The sequence below is a fragment of the Micromys minutus genome (genome assembly GCF_963924665.1).
Source record: "Micromys minutus genome assembly, chromosome: 5".
In the NCBI taxonomy this organism is placed as follows: Eukaryota; Metazoa; Chordata; class Mammalia; order Rodentia; family Muridae; genus Micromys; species Micromys minutus.
The window spans coordinates 79051292-79071868 of record NC_137974.1 but is presented as its reverse complement, the minus strand read 5'-3'; the positions used below and the strand labels follow the sequence as shown (position 1 = coordinate 79071868).

Genomic DNA, 20577 nt, shown 5'->3' with positions numbered 1-20577 from the left:
CCAAAAAATGGAGAAACCTGTGGAGATAAGATGCCAGATGCCCCTCCTTGTTCATTTAGGGAAATTGTGCTGGACATGGAGGATACCCTCCAACAGACAGTATGGGCTTCAGAACCCAGTGAAGGGGAGGCTTAGTTATGAGTACTGTGGTGTGTCCGTGACATGTTACAGACTAAATATCTTCCCCTGTGCTTGCCTGTGCCTCAAGTTCTGGTCGTTATTCTATTCTTGTCTTCTGATAGAGATCCAGAAGTCAATGCCTCTCCTCCCTGTACTGGCTTTCTCGGCATCTCCTCATCCCTTTACTCACTGCACATAGGCTTTTGCTCCCACAATTCCATTGACACTCTCCTGGATGATGTCACCAATGAGCAGCCTCTTGCTAAGTTGAATGGTTTTTGGATACCATTCTGTATGTTTTAGAAACTCACTAAATATACATACATTCATATGTACATACATACATACATTTATACACATGTTTTAGACAGGAATTCTATCTTAGTTATTGTTCTATTGCTGTGAAGAGATACCACCAAGGCAACTCTTATAAAAGAAAACATTTAATTGGGGGTTGGCTTAGAGTTTTAGAGGCTTGGTCCATTATCATCATGGTGGGAATACATGGTTAAGAACTACATCCTTATCCACAGGCAGAAAGGAAGGTGGGGGAGTCTGGTGTAAATTTTTGAAACCTCAAAGCCTACCTCCAGTGACACACTTCCTCCAATAAGGCTATACCTACTCCAACAAGGCCACACATCTCCTAATCCCTCTAATCCTTTCAAATGGTTCCACCCCCTGATGACACAAGCCTATGGAGTCCATTATTATTCCAACCACCATAGTTTTAGTGTGCAAACCCAGGCTTGCCTAGGAATTCTGAAATAGACTAGTCTAGACTGCCTTTAAGCTCATAGTGATCTGCCTGCCTCTGCCTCCTGGGTGCTGAGATTAAAGATGTGAGCCGTCATGCCTGGCTATTGATAATTTTAATAAAGGAAGGAGCATAAAAGTTAGTGTGTGCTGAATATATTTGCTGTTGGCACTTGGTGCTGTCTACTGTCTAGGAAGACTGGGTGTGGTTTGCAAATTAGTACTTTGATTTTTCAGCTTTGAATTCAAGGAAACTCTAGGGCTTAGAGAGGCTCGGGCACTGCAATGCATTAGCTGGGACTGTCTGACTGTCAGGGCTCAGAACCTCTTTCTACCTGTTCTCACACTGTAGCTCTTTGAATTGAGCCTCCTGATTCACTAACTTTTGTGTTTTGGTCCCTCTATTGTCTCTTCCACCCACATCCTGGTACCACAGATGATTCCAAATCTGCCCAGGCAACTCAGACTTTGTCCAGAACCCCCAAGATATTGTTACTCTCCTGCCTCTGCTAGATGTCCTTGGGGAGGGGGGAGGCACTTAAGAATTAAGCAAACTGAAAGAGGATTGTCTTTTCCTAAAACCTCAATTTCGCTATGACATGATATCACGTTGGAAGACTTCAAGAAGGGGATGGGGGAGGCCTGCTTGTGACCACCTGTGCTAAGCACACTCTCTCATTCACAGGGAGGGAACAGGTAATTTTGAATGAAGAAATTATGAAAATTCATTTTAGTTTTGCTTTATGGAAAGGGAGTGAAGAGATAGAAATATTGTTCCAATTAGTCCAAATTCTGTAAATTCTAACCCTTTGTTTTGCAAACACGCTCATTAGTATGCCCCATCTTTGCCCTCCTTCTTAGGAAGTTTCCTTTGACTGTTCACAGCACGTCCTGCTGAAAACCTAATTTTGGGTATAAATAAAGTGCTATCAAATTCTGCTCATAGGCAGTCAGGATGAGGAAATCCAGTGGGGCCTAATAATCCTCTCTCCCATCAACTGGAGGGCAGGATTACATCTGTTAGAGATGCTGCTGCTACCCACTGTCTATCTGGCACCTTGGGGGCACTCAGAATATTTTAGTTATACGAGCAGGCGGGAGGAGGTGGAAGAACATATTTTCAGGGAAAGGTAGACAGTTCATGTTTGGTCCTCTGGATTCCTAGGTGCCCTTTGGCACCTACCAGGTATCAGAGAGGTGTTGGTTCCCAGAGGATGCCTGACAAGGAAGTGGTGGCTAATTATGAGGACCCTTTTGAACAACATGAATAGGCATGTAGCGCTTCATGATAAGATTTTTATTGTGGCTTCTTACACCAAGGGGAAGGTGTAATTTGTGAAGGAAAAAAAAATAGAAAAATAATAAAAGCAAAGGGACTGGAGAGATAGCTCAGCAGTTAAGTGTGTATCACTCCTGCAGAGGACCTGAGCTCACCAACACACATGCCCACATGCAGATACACATGCATGCAAGTAATTAAAAACATACACGGTTAAACCCAGAATCTAAAATAGTGGCTGTGGAATTAAAGCCGGGAAAACTCTGCCTCCTTTGACAGATGCTGAAACTAATGGAAAAGGATTCTGAAGGCCAGTTGTCTCAAATGGTTTTCAGACCTTTGCTGGATGGCTATTGGGAAGCTATTTAGGCCTTAGTAGGATTCTGGAAAGACAACCCCACATGTCTACAAGCGCCTACACACAGCCAGAAAGGAGTACTGTGTACCAGCAACAGCAAGTTAATAGTACTGTTGTTCATGCCTGTGGTCCTCAAAGGCCACTCCTAAGACAGTCTTCTAACAAAATTCCTTAACTGGTTGCACCATGGGACTCACCAAAGCATGAGGAAGAGGCTAAAACTGAAAAAACAGAAATGAAACAACAGAAACTATCCCAAAAAATAGTTCAGTAAAGAGTTAAATATTAAATATGTCATGTTATCTATCCACCAGTGATGTCTTCTGAAGAGTCAGCAAGACCACAGATATGGTATGAAATGATGCTAAATTCAGGGTAAAATATAAGACAATTATAGACCTTCTGACTTGGGGGGTTGGGATTTATTTAAAGAGGAAAAGAAGATCAATAAGGAAACACTCCAAATGGTATTGACAAGGCAGGGAGATCATGAGTTGCTTTTGTGGCTTTTCAGTACTGAAAACCAAATGTCCTCTCTATCTAAATCCACCAGGCCTTAATATTCTTATTCTGAATAAATAATAAAGGAAAGAGAGTTGAAAGAAATGTGAAAACCCAGTCAAAAGATCTGAGGCTTGAGTTAGAGTCCAGGCATCTCTCACAAAACGCTACCGTTTGATTTTTGTTTTTCAATGAAGAGAATCCTTATTCTAAACATAGGATGTTAAAGTCAAATGGTACTTGCTTTAGCATTCTTAGAAACCAGTATGTGGTGGGTGGGTAGGAGAGAGAGAAGGTCCAGGTGGAGATGGCGACCCGACCTGTAAGAGCCGGTTAGGGTGCAGGGAACTCTGGGACCCACCTCCTGCAGTGTCCTGCTCTGGTAATTCTTCCTGGCAGCCTCCTGGAGCTCCATGGCTTGCTGGACGTACATTTTCCCAGCCAAGATTTCATTTTCCAGTATCGACAGCTCTTTCAATGAAATGGGCCAATTCAGCCGCTCCAGGGCTCTGTTTAAAACAGCCTTGTTTTCCAAATACTGTATGGGCTTGATGGCATCCAACCTGCGGAAGGAAGAAGGGAATCAATCGGCAAAACGAGAGCAAAACATGCCTAATAAGAAAAAAAAAAGTAACCAGGTTCTCATGAACCCCCTGAGAATTATCTGTTGTCACAGACATTAGCTGGCAGAAGACAGTGGAGGCAAACTGCCTATGGATGAATTTATCAGCATGTGTATCTGGATTTATCCACATGTATATCTGGAGTTACGAGACATATCATCATGTAGGGTGTTCTTGTTACTTTGAGACCAAGTCTCCATTTGTAGCCCAGGCTGGCCTCAAATTTGTGGTTCTCCCCAGCAGATTATGGGAAAACACCATCATGCCTGTCTGACTTGGATTTATTCTCTTAAAGGGCAGCAAGTGATGTATTTGAAGATGTGGAGACAGGAAGGCTTATACAGTGCTGGTGTGGCTGGAGGCAGTGGGCTGGAGCCTTCTCCAAAATGTACTACGTGGCAAGCCCTTAAGCACAGAGTTACTATGTGATAAGCCCACTCCTCACCACTACACATTCTTGAGAAATAAAAGCTCATCTGTTTTGGAAAGTTCATGCAAATGAGCACAGCGGCACTATGGGTAAGAGTGGAAGAAAGCAGAGATGAGAAGGCCCATCAGAGGGAGGTCATCAGTGGTGTGTGTGGCAGAACTTCTGTAGAGCGTGCACACATGTATGTGTATGTGTGGATTTATGCCACAATTTGCATGAGCTTTGGACATATTCGGTTTTCTCGGGAAGGAATGGAAGGCAGACTCAGAAGTGCTATTTGTCATGTGCTTCCTGTCACATGTCACAGTGATGTAGACAGTATGTGAACTAGAATCAGAGGGGAGCTGGAGGAGAACAGTACGGGAAACAATTGTGTCACGGGTAAGTACCATTATCTATCTGGGGTGATGAGTTTTGGGGGTGTTACACACTCTGAACACCACTGGACCATACGCTTTGGAATTGTCGGGTTTGGGGATGTACATTTCAGCAGAGTTTCAGAACTGAGAAGGAATAACTTACTTCTCTTTTTCCTCTTCGGACAGAGCTTTCCAGACAATTTTATTTAAGCGTCTGTTAGGGGGAAAATGCAACAACAGTAACTTAAGAGCAATAAACTTGTTTTCGAGTAAAATCTTGACTTCAGGCTCTGAAGTGGTTGCACCAAAGGCCTAAGTCAGCTGCCAGCTGCCAACCTTTACTGAGCCTTTCCACTGACACCCACTTAAACAGTTACTCTCAACCTTCCCAATGTGCGACATTTGATACAGTTCCTCATGTGGTGGTGACTGCCAACCGTAAAATTACTTTGTTGCTATGCTGTAACTAATTTTGCTACTGTCTTGATAGTGATATAAATGTAATATAATGTTTTATAGCAATGTAAATGTCTGATTTGTGACCCCTAAAAGGGTCAGGATTCATAGGTTAAGAACTGTTGACTTAGAGGTCACACAGGCACATCTCCCTCCTAAGGAACTCCGAGGAAGCCTGACTGGCTGGGAGTTGTGTCAGTCAACTAAGAATCTTTGCTGTCAAGAAAAACTATAAGTGAGCTGGTCCTCCCTACCTCTGCATTAGGAAGTTTCTCGTTGGCACTGAAAAGATAACAAATATAGCCTAACCCCTCCAGGGACCCCAAGCTACCTCACTCTAAAGGAACCTTAACCCCTTAACCCCTGTGCCTAAGAATCCATAAATAGCTCAAATTCCAGACCCTTCTCTCTGTCAGTAAGTAGATATAAGGCCACACTCCTTGCTGTTTGGAGCCTGCTTTCTGTATGAAACTGGGTGAAAGGGTGGATACTCGAGCTGGGCCTAGTAAGTTAACAGGAGATAAGCTGAGTTAACTGCTTATCTGGCTTCTCCAAACTGCTTGCACCATAGAAACCCTCTGCCCTAGTGACTTATCCTGTGTGCCACTGTCACCCCCCACCTAGGAGACCTCGAAAATACAGACCTCTGAGACTATAGGAAACTGATTGGTCCATAGAGTGCGGGCTTAGATGGTTTACAATGATTGGCCTAGAAAGTGTGAGCTTAGATAATTTAAAATGGTTTGTGATTCATGGGCCTTGTGTACCCTATAAAAGCTGTCCTGCTCCTGTACTCAGGGTCCACAGTCCTCTACCTTTGCATTGCATACAACTGTGGGCCCCAGCGCACTTGGAATAACAATCCTCTTACAGTTTGCATCAAGATCGTTTCTCGTGAGTGATTTGGAGTGTTGCCTCTTCCGGGATGGAGTGTGGGGGTCCTCACTTTGAGGATCTAACAGGCACAGCAGGTAAAATTGCTTGCTGCTGGTTTTGATTTTCCAGTGGAAGAGAGGAAACAACTCCCACAAGTCATCTCCCCACATAGGGGCTGTGTTACGGCATGTGCACACACATATGCACACACAGTAAATGTAATACAGGGTTCGAGTTAAAAAAATAAGTTTCGGGCTATACAGATTTCTCCCTATTAGCTTGCCTTCTGCAGACCTCCTTCTGCCTGAGAGCAGAGGGAGTCGGGGGAGGGGAAAGGGGGGCTAGAAGCCATTTAGTCAGGATTCATGTTTTAAGCCATCCCGTCTAACCGCCGTGTTTCCTGGATGACGGCACCAGGATGGGCAGCTGGGAGAAACACCACAAGCATCCACCCAGCTAGCTGTCAGCGGGGGTACTGAAGCCTATCGTTGACCATACCTTCCGAGAGAGAGACCATCTGCCCAAGAGGAAAGGGGGTTGCCATAGCGGTTCCTTTCCGTGGCACCAATCAACGATGCTTCTTTCAGTGGACTCTGCCCAGTCTGTGACACTATGTAATCACCTCGGGCTTTGTGGACAACAGGGGACAGAACACTGGCTCCAAGGCTTATGGACTAGGGAGCATCGCCTTAAACAGGACGGGCTCTTGTGACCACCGAGGCCAGCTGGCATTCGCACAGCCCCCAGAGAATACACTTTGGGTGGAGGTGCTATTCTGCCCTGTTTGTCCGTCACGATCCTGGAGGGCCTCTGGAGGCAGGACAGTGATGGCATTTATGGGAGAAGAACCATGGTACTCAGACCCAGACTTCAGCTTCCCTCATTTCTGGGAGACTTTGGGCCAGGTCAACTCCGGATGACAAGAGAATCTCTTCCCTGGTGTACTTCTGAGGACTCTAAGCTGGTTTGTGCAAAGATGACAAAAAGTTAGGAAGAATGGGGGGCTGGAGAGATGGCTCGGGGTGGTTAAGAGGATTGCTTCTGCAGAGGACCTGGGCTCCATTCCCAGCATCCACATGGTGGCTCCCAATCAACCGGAACCATTCCCATAGAATCTGATGCCTCCTCCTTACCTCCAAGGGCACCAGGCATGCACGTACATATATATTCAGGCAAAACACTCATATGCAGACAAGAAAATAAATGCATCTCAAACATAAAGAGTTGGGAAGAGGGACCTAGTCCAGCCCATGTGCTTTGGTCTTATTTGAAGGGTTGACTCTTTGGGTTCTATTAGGAAATTGGGTTTCTTCTGTTGCTTGGTTCATGTAAAAATGATTAGGGCTCCTAAGACTATTTGGCTGTCTGTGATTTTTGTTAAAATATATTCAGTGCTCTCTTCTATCTACACTTGAAAGCAGACTCAGTGTAGCTCAGAAGCTGGGGGTGGGCAGAAAAGGGATTTAGCAACCCAGATCTGGGGTCAAACTCAGCCCCCAGGGTTCCCTCCCTCCCAGCCCCACCCCCGCCCCATTCCCCCCCCCCTCTGCTACTGTGTGATCCTGTATGACAGAATCCTCTGAAGCTCTGCTTTCTCAGGGATAAACCAAGGTTAACAGCACCTGTCTATGGCATCGATCAGATGAAACGAAAAGCGTATATGTAAAGTGCCACAAATACCTCAGTGTCCTCTCCTCCGGGTGGATCAGAAGATGGGCGAGCCCAGAAACACAGAGAACCCACTGGTAACCTGGGTCCACTTAGATAACATGAATCGAATTTTAACACAATCCTTTAGAAAATATTTCCCAGGGGCACATATTTATAACACCTGTGTCCTCTCTTGCCCATGGGTATTGTTAATATTTTAATGCTTTAGTGAGTTGGCGGAGTGGTCGTGGCAAAGCCACCATGGGGTGGGGTGCCGGGAAGGTATTGGATTTGAAGGCTTTTTTCTAGCTGGTCCAGCCCCTTAATTCTGGCTGCTGGTTTGCACCCATTGGCTCGTAGCAAGAAATGACTCGTCTACAAAGCAATGTGTAACTATTGGTACATCTTAAATGCGACCAGCGGCAAAGAGATGACCTTGAACAGAGTCATCTCAAGCACAGCCCCGGAGCTAGACTAGAACTGAGACCTCCTATGGGTTTGACTTTGGCAACCAAAATAAGCCGCAAGAAAAGTACTGGCTCTGAATTCAAACAGCCTTAGAGACATCCAAGCTTATGTTCCGGTGCACAAAGCCTAGACTCTTGAAATACGGGGACAGAGGGGCACCCACCCGTGGACACTGTGTCCAAAATAGCTCCGTTTATATCATCCTGCGAGCTTCCGTTTGCTCAGTCATCCCTGGCTTGAATGGGCTTATGGATGTATGATACCATTTCTTTTCAAAGTGACATTGGCTTGCTTTGGGGGAAAACACAACAGAGATGTGATATTGACTCTGGGGGGCTTACACACAATGGGAAAGGTGCACACTGATAAAATTTTAAAAAATGGAACTGACATTTATACAAACAAAATTCTTCAGCACTACTCTACATGCAAAGGCCCAGGAAGTTTTAATTCTATATGATATTGTTACTAGTAATACTGCAAGACTAACATTAAATTACTTAAACACCGAGGTAGAAAAAAAGTCAGTATTGATAAAATGAATAAACTTAAATATTAAACATCAAACTAGAGCAGATGTCATTAATGTGAAAAATTATTATTACCGAAGTACAAGTTGGATATCTCTTATCCAAAAGTTTGGGGCCCATAAATGCTTGGGATTTTAGATTTTGAAATAATATTTATATGTAACATGATGAGATCTTAAGGATAGGACACAAGTCCGAACACTATATATATGTGTGTGTGTGTGTGTGTGTGTGTGTGTGTGTGTGTGTGTGTGTGTGTGTATGTGTGTGTGTATGTGTATGTGTATGTGTATGTGTGTGTGTGTGTATGTGTATGTGTATGTGTATGTGTATGTGTATGTGTATGTGTATGTGTATGTATATGTATATGTATATGTATATGTATATGTATATAATCTACATATACACTTAGCCCAGAAGTAAATTTATGTACAATTACTAGTGTGCTCCCCGACCTTTTAACTGTGGTCTTTTCCATGAGACCAGGAACGGCATTTACCGTATGTGGCATTGTTATGGGCACTCAAAAATTTTGGAGCATCTGAGGTTTGGAATTTTTAGGCGTTTTTGTTTAACGTGCAGCAACAACCCTCCTCTGGGGTTAGCAGAAGCTTTCTTAAGAGTTCCTCGTGGGAACAGTCACTGATTCTGTGGTGCATTTTCTCTCAGAGAGTTGTCCTGCCTGCGAACAGGGTTCTCCCTCCTTTCTGAACCTCGGGTAAAGGTCATCATGGCCAGAAGAGCCCAGGACTACTGTGCTGTGCACACACGAAGTTATTTTAGAACCAACAGATTCGGGATGGGAGGCAAATCTCCAAGGAATGCATCTTGTGTGTGATTTCTACAATTCTCTCACCAGCCCTGTGGTGTGGCTTTTGTCATTAAGCTATCTGCTGTCACAAATGTCACGTGCTTGCCTATGTGTGGGCATTGAGGCTAAGGATGAACCTTAAGAACATGGCTTGACCTCCAAGCACTAGCCTGTGGCTCTGTGCCAGATGGCTATAGACCAAGCGACTACAGGACTCAAATATCTGAATTATTTGGGCAAACTACATCAGAAATTGAATGGGGTTTTTATTGCATTTGAATACACAAATCCAATGTGAGCATTTTAATAACTAAGCTGGGATTGTATCTGATTTGGATGGATTTCTAATAGTCAAATGCACACACAGGCCTCTGATAGAAAACAGAAGAAAGGGATACAGGGCTGGCCCAGCCATAAGCTTCTGGACCAGAGAGAGCTGTGGACCATGCAGTAGCTGAGAGTAACAAAGGCCACACCAGGGTAGAGGGTAGAGAGGGGTGTGGAGAGGTCTCCGAGGGGAGGCCATGAGGAAGGACCAGATGAGGGACAGCAGAATGAGTCTCTTAAGGAAAGGACTTCATGCAGGCTCCAGACCCAGGGAGAAAGGAGACCTTAGGATAGCTCATCTTGCTACCAAGGTAAAGATGGAAGGCAGAAAGACTGTGTGTGTTTGGGGCGGGGGAGGGGGTGGAGCATCCCTGCTCCAAAACAACAAGACCCAAATCTCAACCTTATTGTGTGTCAGAGTGACAAGTGGGAAATTCCATCCATGCCAGGAAACTTTGTTTCTGGCATGAGATAATTTCAAATAATAAATAAATAAATAAATAAATAAATAAATAAATAAATAAATAAATAAATGTGATCCCAAGGGTACCTCCATTTTATGCTATGCAGATACCAAAGATATGGGAGAAAACCTGAACTTCTCCTGACCCTTTCGTTTTGGATGAGGAATCTCACCCTGGGCTGAGGGCTCTGTAGAAAGGTCCACATGCCTTTGGGGAGGGCAGTGAAGGAGGCTGGCAGGAAGAGACCAGAGAGTCATCCAGGGGTGGGAAAAGACCTTTCTGTGGGTTGGCTGAGACTCCCTGTGGGTAGGAGTCGGGCTCTGAGTACACAGTAGACCCCCTTCACCCTAAGTCATAATGGGCGGATCAGTGGGGGTCTGGCCACAGTACTAACCTCTACATGTCTTTCTCATGTTGAAATAACAAAAACCCAACTGTGGAGCCTCCAGAATCTAGAATAAGCTTCCTAAGGAGCTGGGCACTTTCAAAGTTCACATAAGTGTGCACACTAGGACTGACGCTAGGTCAGTGTGCAGGTGGTTAGGCTTTGGCAAGCATGACAACCAGGTCACCTGTCCCTGAAGAAAGGCATGGGCCATCTCATGGGCACAGGAATGGTTTGGTTGTAGAATTCTCTCTGTAATCAACTTAGTTACCATCTTGATTACAAAAGCATACAAATAATCTTCACTTACAGAGTTTTCTTAGTGATCACGGGAACTGGTTCCAGGGTTTCCCTTTACTGGCTACAGATTTATCACAATCATGCTTAGTTCTCACATATCACAAGCTAGTACATTTGCACAGTCAAGGCGCAGCTTCCCGGATACCGGAAATGACGTGTATGTTACTCCCAATTCCCAGGACTGTGTGTGCATGCTCGTTTTCGTATCTGTGCATTTGTGTAAATTCTGTGTGCATACTTGTGTTGTATTTGGAGAAATGTTACAAGCTGGGGCCAGACACCGTTTGCTGTCCTCACTCTTTCTCTGTGGGTGGGTGGACGGGAGAGACATCTCCACCGTCTCACGACTGTGGCCTTTGCCAGCTACTTCTCAAAGTGCTAGGTGCGTTAGGTGATTGAGTCCCTTGTGCTCAGAGAAAGCAATCTAAGCTAAAACCAAGAGGAAAGAAGCCCAAATTCTGTCGAGCGTGTCCGTGATTAATACTCACTTTTCATAGGATTTGATGGCCTGTTCCACATTTTGCTTGTAGATATTGAGATTGACTCCATGGGGGTTAATCAATATCATCTTATTGCTGTTATTGCACACAGGTGCCAGAGGGAACACCTGCACAGCAAGGTCAACAGAAAGGAGAGTGTCACTCAACAGGTGCATGGGAGCCTTCGAAGAAGCATTTGTGTGGGTACATTAAAAAGCCGTACAACTCTCTGAAAACCTCACCATACGTGTAGAAAAATATAGTAAGTCTTAAAAGTAAGAATAAGAGATATAATTACTAACCTCACCTCAATTTTAAAAACTATACATCTTAAAAATCAATACCATGAAACAAAAACAGAAAAAAAATTGCTTCAGGAAACCCTTGTCATAGCCGAATATTATCTAGAGGCTTCTATTAAGATGATAAGTATAGGCAATAATAAATAGAACCATTTTATATACATGCATATAATACATAATATTATATATAATAAAAACTTTGCATGTTAATAATCCAGACAAAATATAATATTAAACAAAACGGTTAAGGTCTGGTGGGTAAATATCAAACTGTGCTATTGATGTTTTCAATTGTATGTGATTCCAACCACAGTAATAGGCAATCATTCTGGAAATGAAAAATATTACTTTTTTGATTTGTTCATTTTATTTTGTATGTTTTGTTTGTGAGTGTGTGCATGCATGCGGTTGTGCGTGTATTGTGTGTACATGTGCACCACTTGCATATGTGGTACCTATGAAGATTGAAGAGGGCATTAGAGCCTCTGGAATGGAGGTTATAGGTGGTTGGGACTCATTGAATGGGTGCTGGGAATCCAATCCGGGTCCTTTGCAAAAGTAACTAAGTGCTCTTAACCACTGAGCCATATCTCCAACCCAAGAAATTACTTTCAATAAAAAGTCCTTCTTCCAAGGGATCCTTACATAGGGCTAACCTTGGTCACTGATCCCAGGCTGGACCTTGGTCTACAGACCTCTCCTAATCTTGCCTTCTAGTAAGACTTCAAGAGGGGATATTCACATAATTTCACTACTAAAGACTGAGCCAAGCCTTTCGATACAAGACCCACACATTGAGGGCTCATTTGAACCTTTTGAATATGTGCTCCAGGCTATCAGCATGCTCAGATGAGTCTGGCAGCTTTCCTTCTTGAAAATTGACCCCAAGCTAAGCATGCTCAGGATTAGGAACTCACCTACCTCTAAAGTGGTTCCCTGTGTGAGTGTGTATGGAGTTCCCGGTAAAACCCTGGAGAGGGTATCATATGTGTGCATGATAACATGTATGAATGACTCCTATGTTGCCTGTATCTACTGCAAGGAAGAAATCCTTCTTCACCCTTCCTTCACTGTGCTTGCGTGAGGCTTTGCACCCAACTGATGAGAACCTTTTGTTTGGTGTCAGTGAGGCTGCTCATAGACAGATGAGAACTTACTGAGAGATTCTAAGAAGAAATGGTTGCACATCATCGTGGGAAGGTGACATTGGAACTGAAATCTAAAAATAATTTTCACAGACTGAATAGCATCAAAACTAGGCATAATCATTAAAAAAAATAACTCGTGGGGGCTGGAGAGATGGCTCAGTGGTTAAGAACACTGACTGCTCTTCCAAAGGTCCTGAGTTCAATTACCAGGCAGCCGCATGGTGGCTCACAACCATCTGTAATGGGACCTGATGCCCTCTTCTGGTGTGTCTGAAGACAGTGACAGTGTACTCACATACATAAAATAAATAAATCTTTAAAAAACACTTAAAAAAACTCATTGAATAATGTATTGATTTCCCCACAATAAAGTATGTAGACAAAAGTACCCCACAGATAAATGGGTGATAGAAGGTTATGTGGATGGAGATTTAGAAACCTCAATGGGAAGACATAGTAATGTCAAAAGAATAGTCAAAGAGGGAGGTCATACAAGGAACAACATCTGCTGTGTGTGTGTGTTCCTGTGAGTGGACCAGTGAATGTGTGTATGTGAATATGTGAATTCATGCACACAGAGGCTTCTCAAATGGTGGCTGTATCTATAACCTTAAACTGTAAGAAAGATGGAAAGACACCCCTTGTTAACAACCACCATCTGTGCTGGCCAAAGTTAAGCTGTTTGATCAAGGATGGGCCCGGTCTGGCTGTGAAGGATCTTTTTCACTGGTGAAAAGCTCACACAGTGGGGGAGGGGGAGTGTGCAGTCAATTCAAAGGTATATTTACTTCCTGTCAAGATGTACCAATAGCCTCCCAGGATCCATTCTCTATCCCCAGAATAAAGGTTGCACTACTGTATTTTCTTTAACACTATAGTTTAGGGGAGAGATACAGTTTAGCATTTTTGTATTGAGACATTAAAAATAGGAAAAAAGATGTTATGGGACCAGGCAGTGGTGGCCCACACCTTTAGTCCCAGCACTTGGGAGGCAGAGCAGAGGCAGAGGCAGGCGGATCTCTGACTTCAAGGCCAGCCTGGTCTAGAGAGAGTTCCAGTACAGCCAGGGCTATACAGAGAAACCCTGTCTCAAAACAAGCCAAGTGACATGAAATCCTAGACCTTATTTGTGGTACCTCAACTGTCTCCAAAAGTATCTAAACATGCATAACATTGGGGTTAAAACTATCAAAACTAGTTATTTGTAACACTTGGGAGTTAGGTAAGACTTTTTAAAGATTTTTCTGTTTAATTCTTTTAAACAATGTATATTCAGTCTCAGATTAAATCATCAGGGCTCAGGCACATAAAGGAGGCAAAGGTTGAGAAAATGGGAGAGAACAGGCTAATGTTAAGAGCTTTGGTGCTCTCCCGCGCGCCCCCCCCCCCCTTGCTGGCTACTTAAAAACCACAGGCACCCAGCATGTGACTCCTGAGCTCACCTTTCAAAGGGAAGGAACAGAACAGGAGATTAAAGGTGAATTGCCTGGGCTTTCAAACCCAAGATTGCATAAGTCTTTATTTAAAAAATTCACCCCTCAAAATAGAGCAATGTCACAAAAACTTAAGAGGAAAACTATCCATCCAAACAAAATAAAAGACTTTTACAATTTCTGTGACCTGGTAGAAAGTACCTTTTACAGTCTGTCTGTGTCTCTACTAGTTTATAGGTTAGGGCTCACTAATAACTCAGTACTAAAAAGTACTTAGTCAGATCTTGACTCTTGACCTACTTAATCCAAATCAAACTCATATTGTACTTTCCAGTTTGGTAGATCGAGACCTTTGCACAGCCATCGTGGACTTAAATGTAGTTGTTCAAATCTCACTTGTGGGCACCCGCTCTCCTTCTTTTCTGCACGCAGGATTCGGGAAACACAAACGCATACTCCACAACTTCAGTCTTTGGTCTTAGTTTTTACAACATGGTGGCTACTTAAGAGACCAGCTGCTACCCCCTCTTTATGATGTCAAATTCAGTGTCATAAAGGGCATTCCAGAGCTTAGGAGCTCAGAGTCATGGCTGCCTAGCTTTCCAGGGGAAAGGGTGGGGGTTCATGAAGAAATGGAGGACTCTGTTTGAGAAGAAATAAAGGCACATGATCTCAGCCCCCTTAGAAATGGCTTCCTTAGTACTTATACAATTTAGCTGAGGGAATCCTTCCAGACAGTATTTGGTAAAGGAAGGAAGCCTGAGGCACCATCTACTTTAGTTCTCTGAGGCAAAATGAGAGACCTCATCACTTTCATATCAATAGACACCCCTGAAAGGCAAGCAGTGAATCAAGAGGGTGGCACATGACAGGTGTAGTGTGGGGCTGAGATAGGGAGGAGGATGAGTTAGAGAGACAGGGTTAGAGAGACAGATAATGAACTATAGACGCAGAATTTTCTAGAATCCACGGGATGAGCAAAATGGGCTGATAACATTTTCCCACTGTTAGAGGAAATAACTTGAACCAAGAACTGAAAATTAGCTTTATGATAATAATATTACAATAATAATAATAATAATAATAATAATAAAAACTTATCCTCACTCAAGGACAACAGAGGCATTCTCTACATATATTTTCATTCAATCCCATTGTAGACACAGACATTTCATTATAATTTTTGTTATACAGCACACTGAACTGCCCATTAAATTACAGTTGTTTCTTACTCTTATTCTTTTTACAAGTATGGGTATTTTGCCTGCATATCTGTCTGGGTACCATGTGTCAGCCTGGCACCTCACAGGCTAGAAGAGCCTGCCAGATCCTCTGGAGTTTGCAGAGAGGGTTGTAAGCCAGCACGTAGGTACTAGAAATCAACCTCGGGTCTTCTGGAAGAGAAGCCAGTGCTTAACTGCCGAGCCATTTCCCCAGCCCCACTTTATTCTGTTTCTGTGAGTGTTGCCTGGTGGGCCTCAGTGAATGGGGGCAGTTTTTGTACAAGTCTGGTTGTCTGAGCTTGACTCACCATGACCCACGGACAGGGAGGGAGAATCTACTCCACAAGGCTGTCCTCTGACCTCTACGTGCACACTATGGCACATGTGTGCCCTACTTTCATGACACACACACTCACACACACCCATACACATAAATTCTATTTGCTGACATAATATATGCACCAAGTAACCACTTACTGAATAACATGAGAAACTAAAACAGAGGCCGAAAACATTTTCTTTTCAGCAGTTTGATATTTAAAATATGAAGCTTAGAGTCTGCTAAATTTGTCTCCTCAGAAACTCGTGGGATGAAGGAGGACATTGTCAGTTGGGGGAGAAGTTTCCTGGCTACGAATAATGTGAGATGGACTTTTAGGAGATTTGTAATTCAAACTTGGCAAAGTATTTGACTATTGAAACGAAACCACGCCATTTTCACAGAGTGATATAAAAGGCCAACTTTTTATTTGGTTTATTTTGTGCGTAGGCTGCTATGTCTCTCTTAGTGGTGCCAGAAAGATAGAGGGAAATGAGCAATCTCAGAATTCCATGTAAGTTGTCCCCAAAAAGGAGGAAAGATTCAATATGCTGTCACCATTTAATGTGTTATTTTAAGAGATATTTTTAAATGTTTACATGTAGGCTTGTCGGTCTGTCTTAGGTATGTGCACGTGTGTGCAGGTGAGGTGCCCATGGAGACCAGAAGAAGGCGCGAGAGCCCCTGGAGATGGAGGTGTGGGCAGCTGTGGGACATCTGCCATGGGTGCTGGAATCCAAACTCAGGTCCACCTCCACAGCTTATATTAGAAAATATGATTAAAATTAATCCAAAAATCATCATTACGTGGAAATATGATCAGAGAAAGTGCTAAGTGAAGAGAATCATATATACAGTTGTGTGCACAGCTATTAATTTTTTAACATAAACCAGAAAGAATTTACTGGATGACATTAGGAGTAATCTCAGAATGTGGACCTGAGAAATTGATTATTATACATTTTATTGTTGAACCTAGATCAGATTCGTGGATTTCTGTGGTTTCCAATAACTATCTGAGCACTCAGTTCCAAACTAGCCACAGAAAGGCTCTGATGGGACAGGTCAAATGGAAACAGAAGTCTCCCAGGGACAGGCTGCTGAATACAGAAGAAACAGTGTTCTAGAAATTGCAGCTGTCCAAACTGCGAAGTGCTGAATCCGAAGAGTATGCGCTCTTCAGATGGAAGTGCCTGTAAGCTCCAGAGAGCCAGCGAAGACAGGGCCAGAGAACTGCCTGGCAGAGCTGCGTGTCAACAAGATCGCTCAAAAGCCCATCGAAGTGTGTCGCCAGGGTATTGATTGTCATCTACGTTTTAGATCCAAAGTTTTAAGTGTTTGTTGATGCTCTGTGATGTTGGCAGACCCCTGAGTGTACAAACAGGCATGGACACCACTGTGCACAGTGTGATTTCTGTTGTGGTTAGAACCTAAAGAAAAGAACAAAGGGTATGAATGTATCAAAAAAGGCCTGACCATTCTAATGTTCCCATTTCATATATATGTGTGTGTGCGTGTGCATGTGTTTGTTTGTGTGTATGTATATACATATGTAAATATGCATATATAAATATAAACATAGACATGTATATATGTATATTCCTATATACACACATATATACCTATACAAATATACACATATATTCATGGTATAGGAATACCATATATATGTACCCACACCATACCTATATCATTTATATCTACGTCTAATCTATATCTTATCTATATCTAATCCATATCCATATCTATAATCTTTCATAATTTTAAACTGTTAATTAAATGTTAAACTGTCACTTAAACATTTTTATTTTCCCATCAGTCATTTCATGTTCAATCTTCCTGTGTTTGTTATTTGTTTGCTGGGTTGTTTCTGGGTTTTTTTGGTCATTTGTTTTTGACAGGGTCTCACACTATAGCCCAGGCTGGGCTGGGCTTCACTACGTAGCCCAGGATGGCTTTGAACTTGCAGTCGTTCTCTTGATAGCCTCCTGAATGCTGGGGATATAAAAATCATTTAAACAACATCAATGATCTCTTTGTAGGTAGCATTCCTGCCCACTGAGTGATGAAATTGATTGATACTTCACAGGTTGTGCTAGAATTTCAAGCAGATGCTAGAGATGGTATACAAAGGCACAATGTGATGTATAGAGCCCAGAGGACACGGTAGAAGGAAGAGGGATGCTTTAACAGATGTCATGATGATGGTGGTGCTAATGATGAAGATGGAGATGATGGTGATTGACTAATGATGGTGATGATTGATGATGATGATGATGATAAGTTGTTGATGGATGCTGTCAAAAATGCTGGCTAATCTTCCCAAATTATTTCAGTCTCTCTCTCTCTCTCTCTCTCTCTCTCTCTCTCTCTCTCTCTCTCTCTCTAAAAGCAATTATTAATAAAGAGCTCTGAATTCTAGGCTCATCAAATGGCTCGAGCAGTTTTATTCTGTGTATGTTTTGGCGATGAATTTATCTTTTTAAAAAGAGCTGAGATAAAATTATCTGACCTATTTTATATCTTGTAACGAACAGTTGCTAAGGCAACCTTTCTGCTCAGCACTTCATTTCCAAGGTGACGGATTTGACACTGGTCCAGGAAACCAGGAAACAAAATAGCGTTGTGCTTCAGTAGAAGAAAGAATGTCCAGATAGGCCATGAATGGAACCAAGGGTCCTTACAAAGCCAGACACACAGGTGTTGCTATGCATTGAGCAGAGGAGAGTCAGCTACAGTTCTCTGAGCACTGCGATAAGAGTCAGGCCCATCTGCCTGCCAGCTTCATCTTTTTTTTTTTTTAAAAAAATAATCCAAATTTTTAAAATCTCTCTAATAAGGTGGAAGACATTTTAGCATATCTGCTTTTTAATAAAGATTTTATTTTATGAATGTGAGTACACTGAAGCTGTCTTCAGATACACCAGAAGAGGGCACTGGATCCCATTACAGATGGTTGTGAGTCACCATGTGGTTGCTGGGGATTGAACTCAGGACCTCTGGAAAAGCAGCCAGTGCTTGTGATGGTTTGTATATGCTTGGCCCAGGGAATGGCACTATTAGAAGGTGTGGCCTTGTTGGAGAAGGTGTGGCTTTGTTGGTGTAAGTGTGTCACTGTGGGTGTGGTTTTTAAGACCCTTATCCTAGCTGCCTGGAAGTCAGTATTCTGCTAGCAGCCTTCAGATAAATATGTAGAACTCTCAGCTCTGCCTGCACCATGCCTTCCTGGATGCTGCCATGTTCCTACCTTAATGATCACAGACTGAACCTCTGAACCTGTAAACCAGCCCCAATTAAATGTCCTTTATAAGAATTGCCTAGGTCATGATGTTCATAGCAGTAAAACCCTAACTAAGACACTAATAAAAACTAGAGTCTACCCTGGGATTGTTATGAAGGAAAAATTCAGGAGGAGCAGGAGTTAGGGTCCTGATTTTTAGAACATTCTAGCATTTCGCCTCCAGAAAGCAAGGCTGAAGGGAAGGGGATGGGCATTCCCACAAGAATACTTGTGTTTGGCACCTTTGGCCGAACCCTCCATTCTCATTACAGACAGATAGGCAGGCAGGCAGGCAGGCAGACAGACAGACAGACAGGATAGTGCCCTGCAAACTCACCCTTCATCGTTAGCAGAAGGGCAAGAGTTAGATAGTAGTAGAGATACACAGTAATGAATTTCAATCTCATCTACAAAGCATAGCTTATGTCCTTAAAATTTTGACTTATTTTTTGACAAATCATAACTGTATATTTTTAGTGCACAGTGTGATGGTTTCATATCTGTTGAGGTTTGGTCTTTTGCTGTGAATTGTAATGTTAAGTGTAGGCGCCCAAGGCCTGGTCGCCCCAGAAACAAGAGAGTCTGCACTTAGACCCAAGTGATGCTATGTGACCTTGACCCAAAGTTATTTCTGATTGGTAAATAACGATGCCATCAGCCAATAGCGGAGCAGAAGAGATGTAGGCGGGGTTTAGGATTCCTGGGCATTGGAGGGTCAGGGGAGAACCACATGAGGAAGAAGAAAGTGAATGAAGGAGGAGGAGAAGCCACCATGGCTTAAGTGAGTCACAAAAAACGTGGCCCTGAGGGCTGGCGGTTGGAGTGAAGAGGAGCCCAGATGGAACACAGTAAGTAATAACTCAGTTATCAGTAAAAAGAAAAAAAGTAGATTTTAACAGCAAAGAGGGTAGATATCTGCCCAGTTCTCATGCTGTTTAAGGTTTATTGTAAATAATAAAAATACTGTGTCTTTTATCAGCAAACTTAATGGTTAAAGGCAGCGTAAAACCCCCAGATTGAAATTCAATAAGTTCTGCAGCAGGTATCAGTTTACAGTGTGACATGATTAATTCAAGCCCATTTGCATATCCATGACCTTATTTACCTGTGATCATTTTAAGATTTATTTTTAAATTATGTATATGCATATGTGTCTCTGTGTGTGTGTGTACATGTAAGTGTGGTGCCCACAAAGGCCAGAGGAGGGCATTAGATGCCCTGGAGATGGAGTCATAGGTGGTTGGTAGCCACCTGACTTGGCTGCTGGGTGTTCTGCAAGAACAGGTGCCCTTAATTACTAAGCCATGTTGAGAGCACATGACCTCACCTATATGTACCTAAGGAGGAGGAACCCTAGAAATACCATGGGGTGCTGGCTCCCGAGGCCGCAATACAGGGATGGGGCAGTGGTTCATCAAAAGGTCCAGAGTTTGAAACAGTCTGGATTGCACAGTAGTGTGACTTCAGCAGTAAATGGTGCAGTGTTGTATTGCACAGGGCTGACAAGAGCGAACCTCAAATGCCTTCTATTTGTAACTTTTATTCCCTAACATTTCCTTAGACTGGAAGAGACATCCATCCAGATATAAACAGGAAGAATAGAAAAATATGCTGAGGGGCTGGAGAAATGGCTCAGCGGTCAAGAGCACTGACTGCTCTTCCAGAGGTCCTGAGTTCAATTCCCAGCAACCACATGGTGG

The 20577-nt window shown here is 43.1% G+C and overlaps 1 protein-coding gene across 1 annotated transcript in view; it reads right to left on the bottom strand.

The window, feature by feature from the left end:
• VWA3B (von Willebrand factor A domain containing 3B) overlaps positions 1-20577 on the bottom strand; it is a gene marked incomplete at both ends in the record, with an annotated part of 152420 nt that overhangs the window by 22599 nt on the left and 109244 nt on the right. Inside the window, 3 exons of the mRNA XM_080917533.1 lie at positions 3376-3577; positions 4590-4640; positions 11182-11300. Of these exons, the coding sequence (XP_080773659.1) occupies positions 3376-3577; positions 4590-4640; positions 11182-11300 (372 nt within the window). The remainder of the gene's footprint in view (positions 1-3375; positions 3578-4589; positions 4641-11181; positions 11301-20577) is intronic.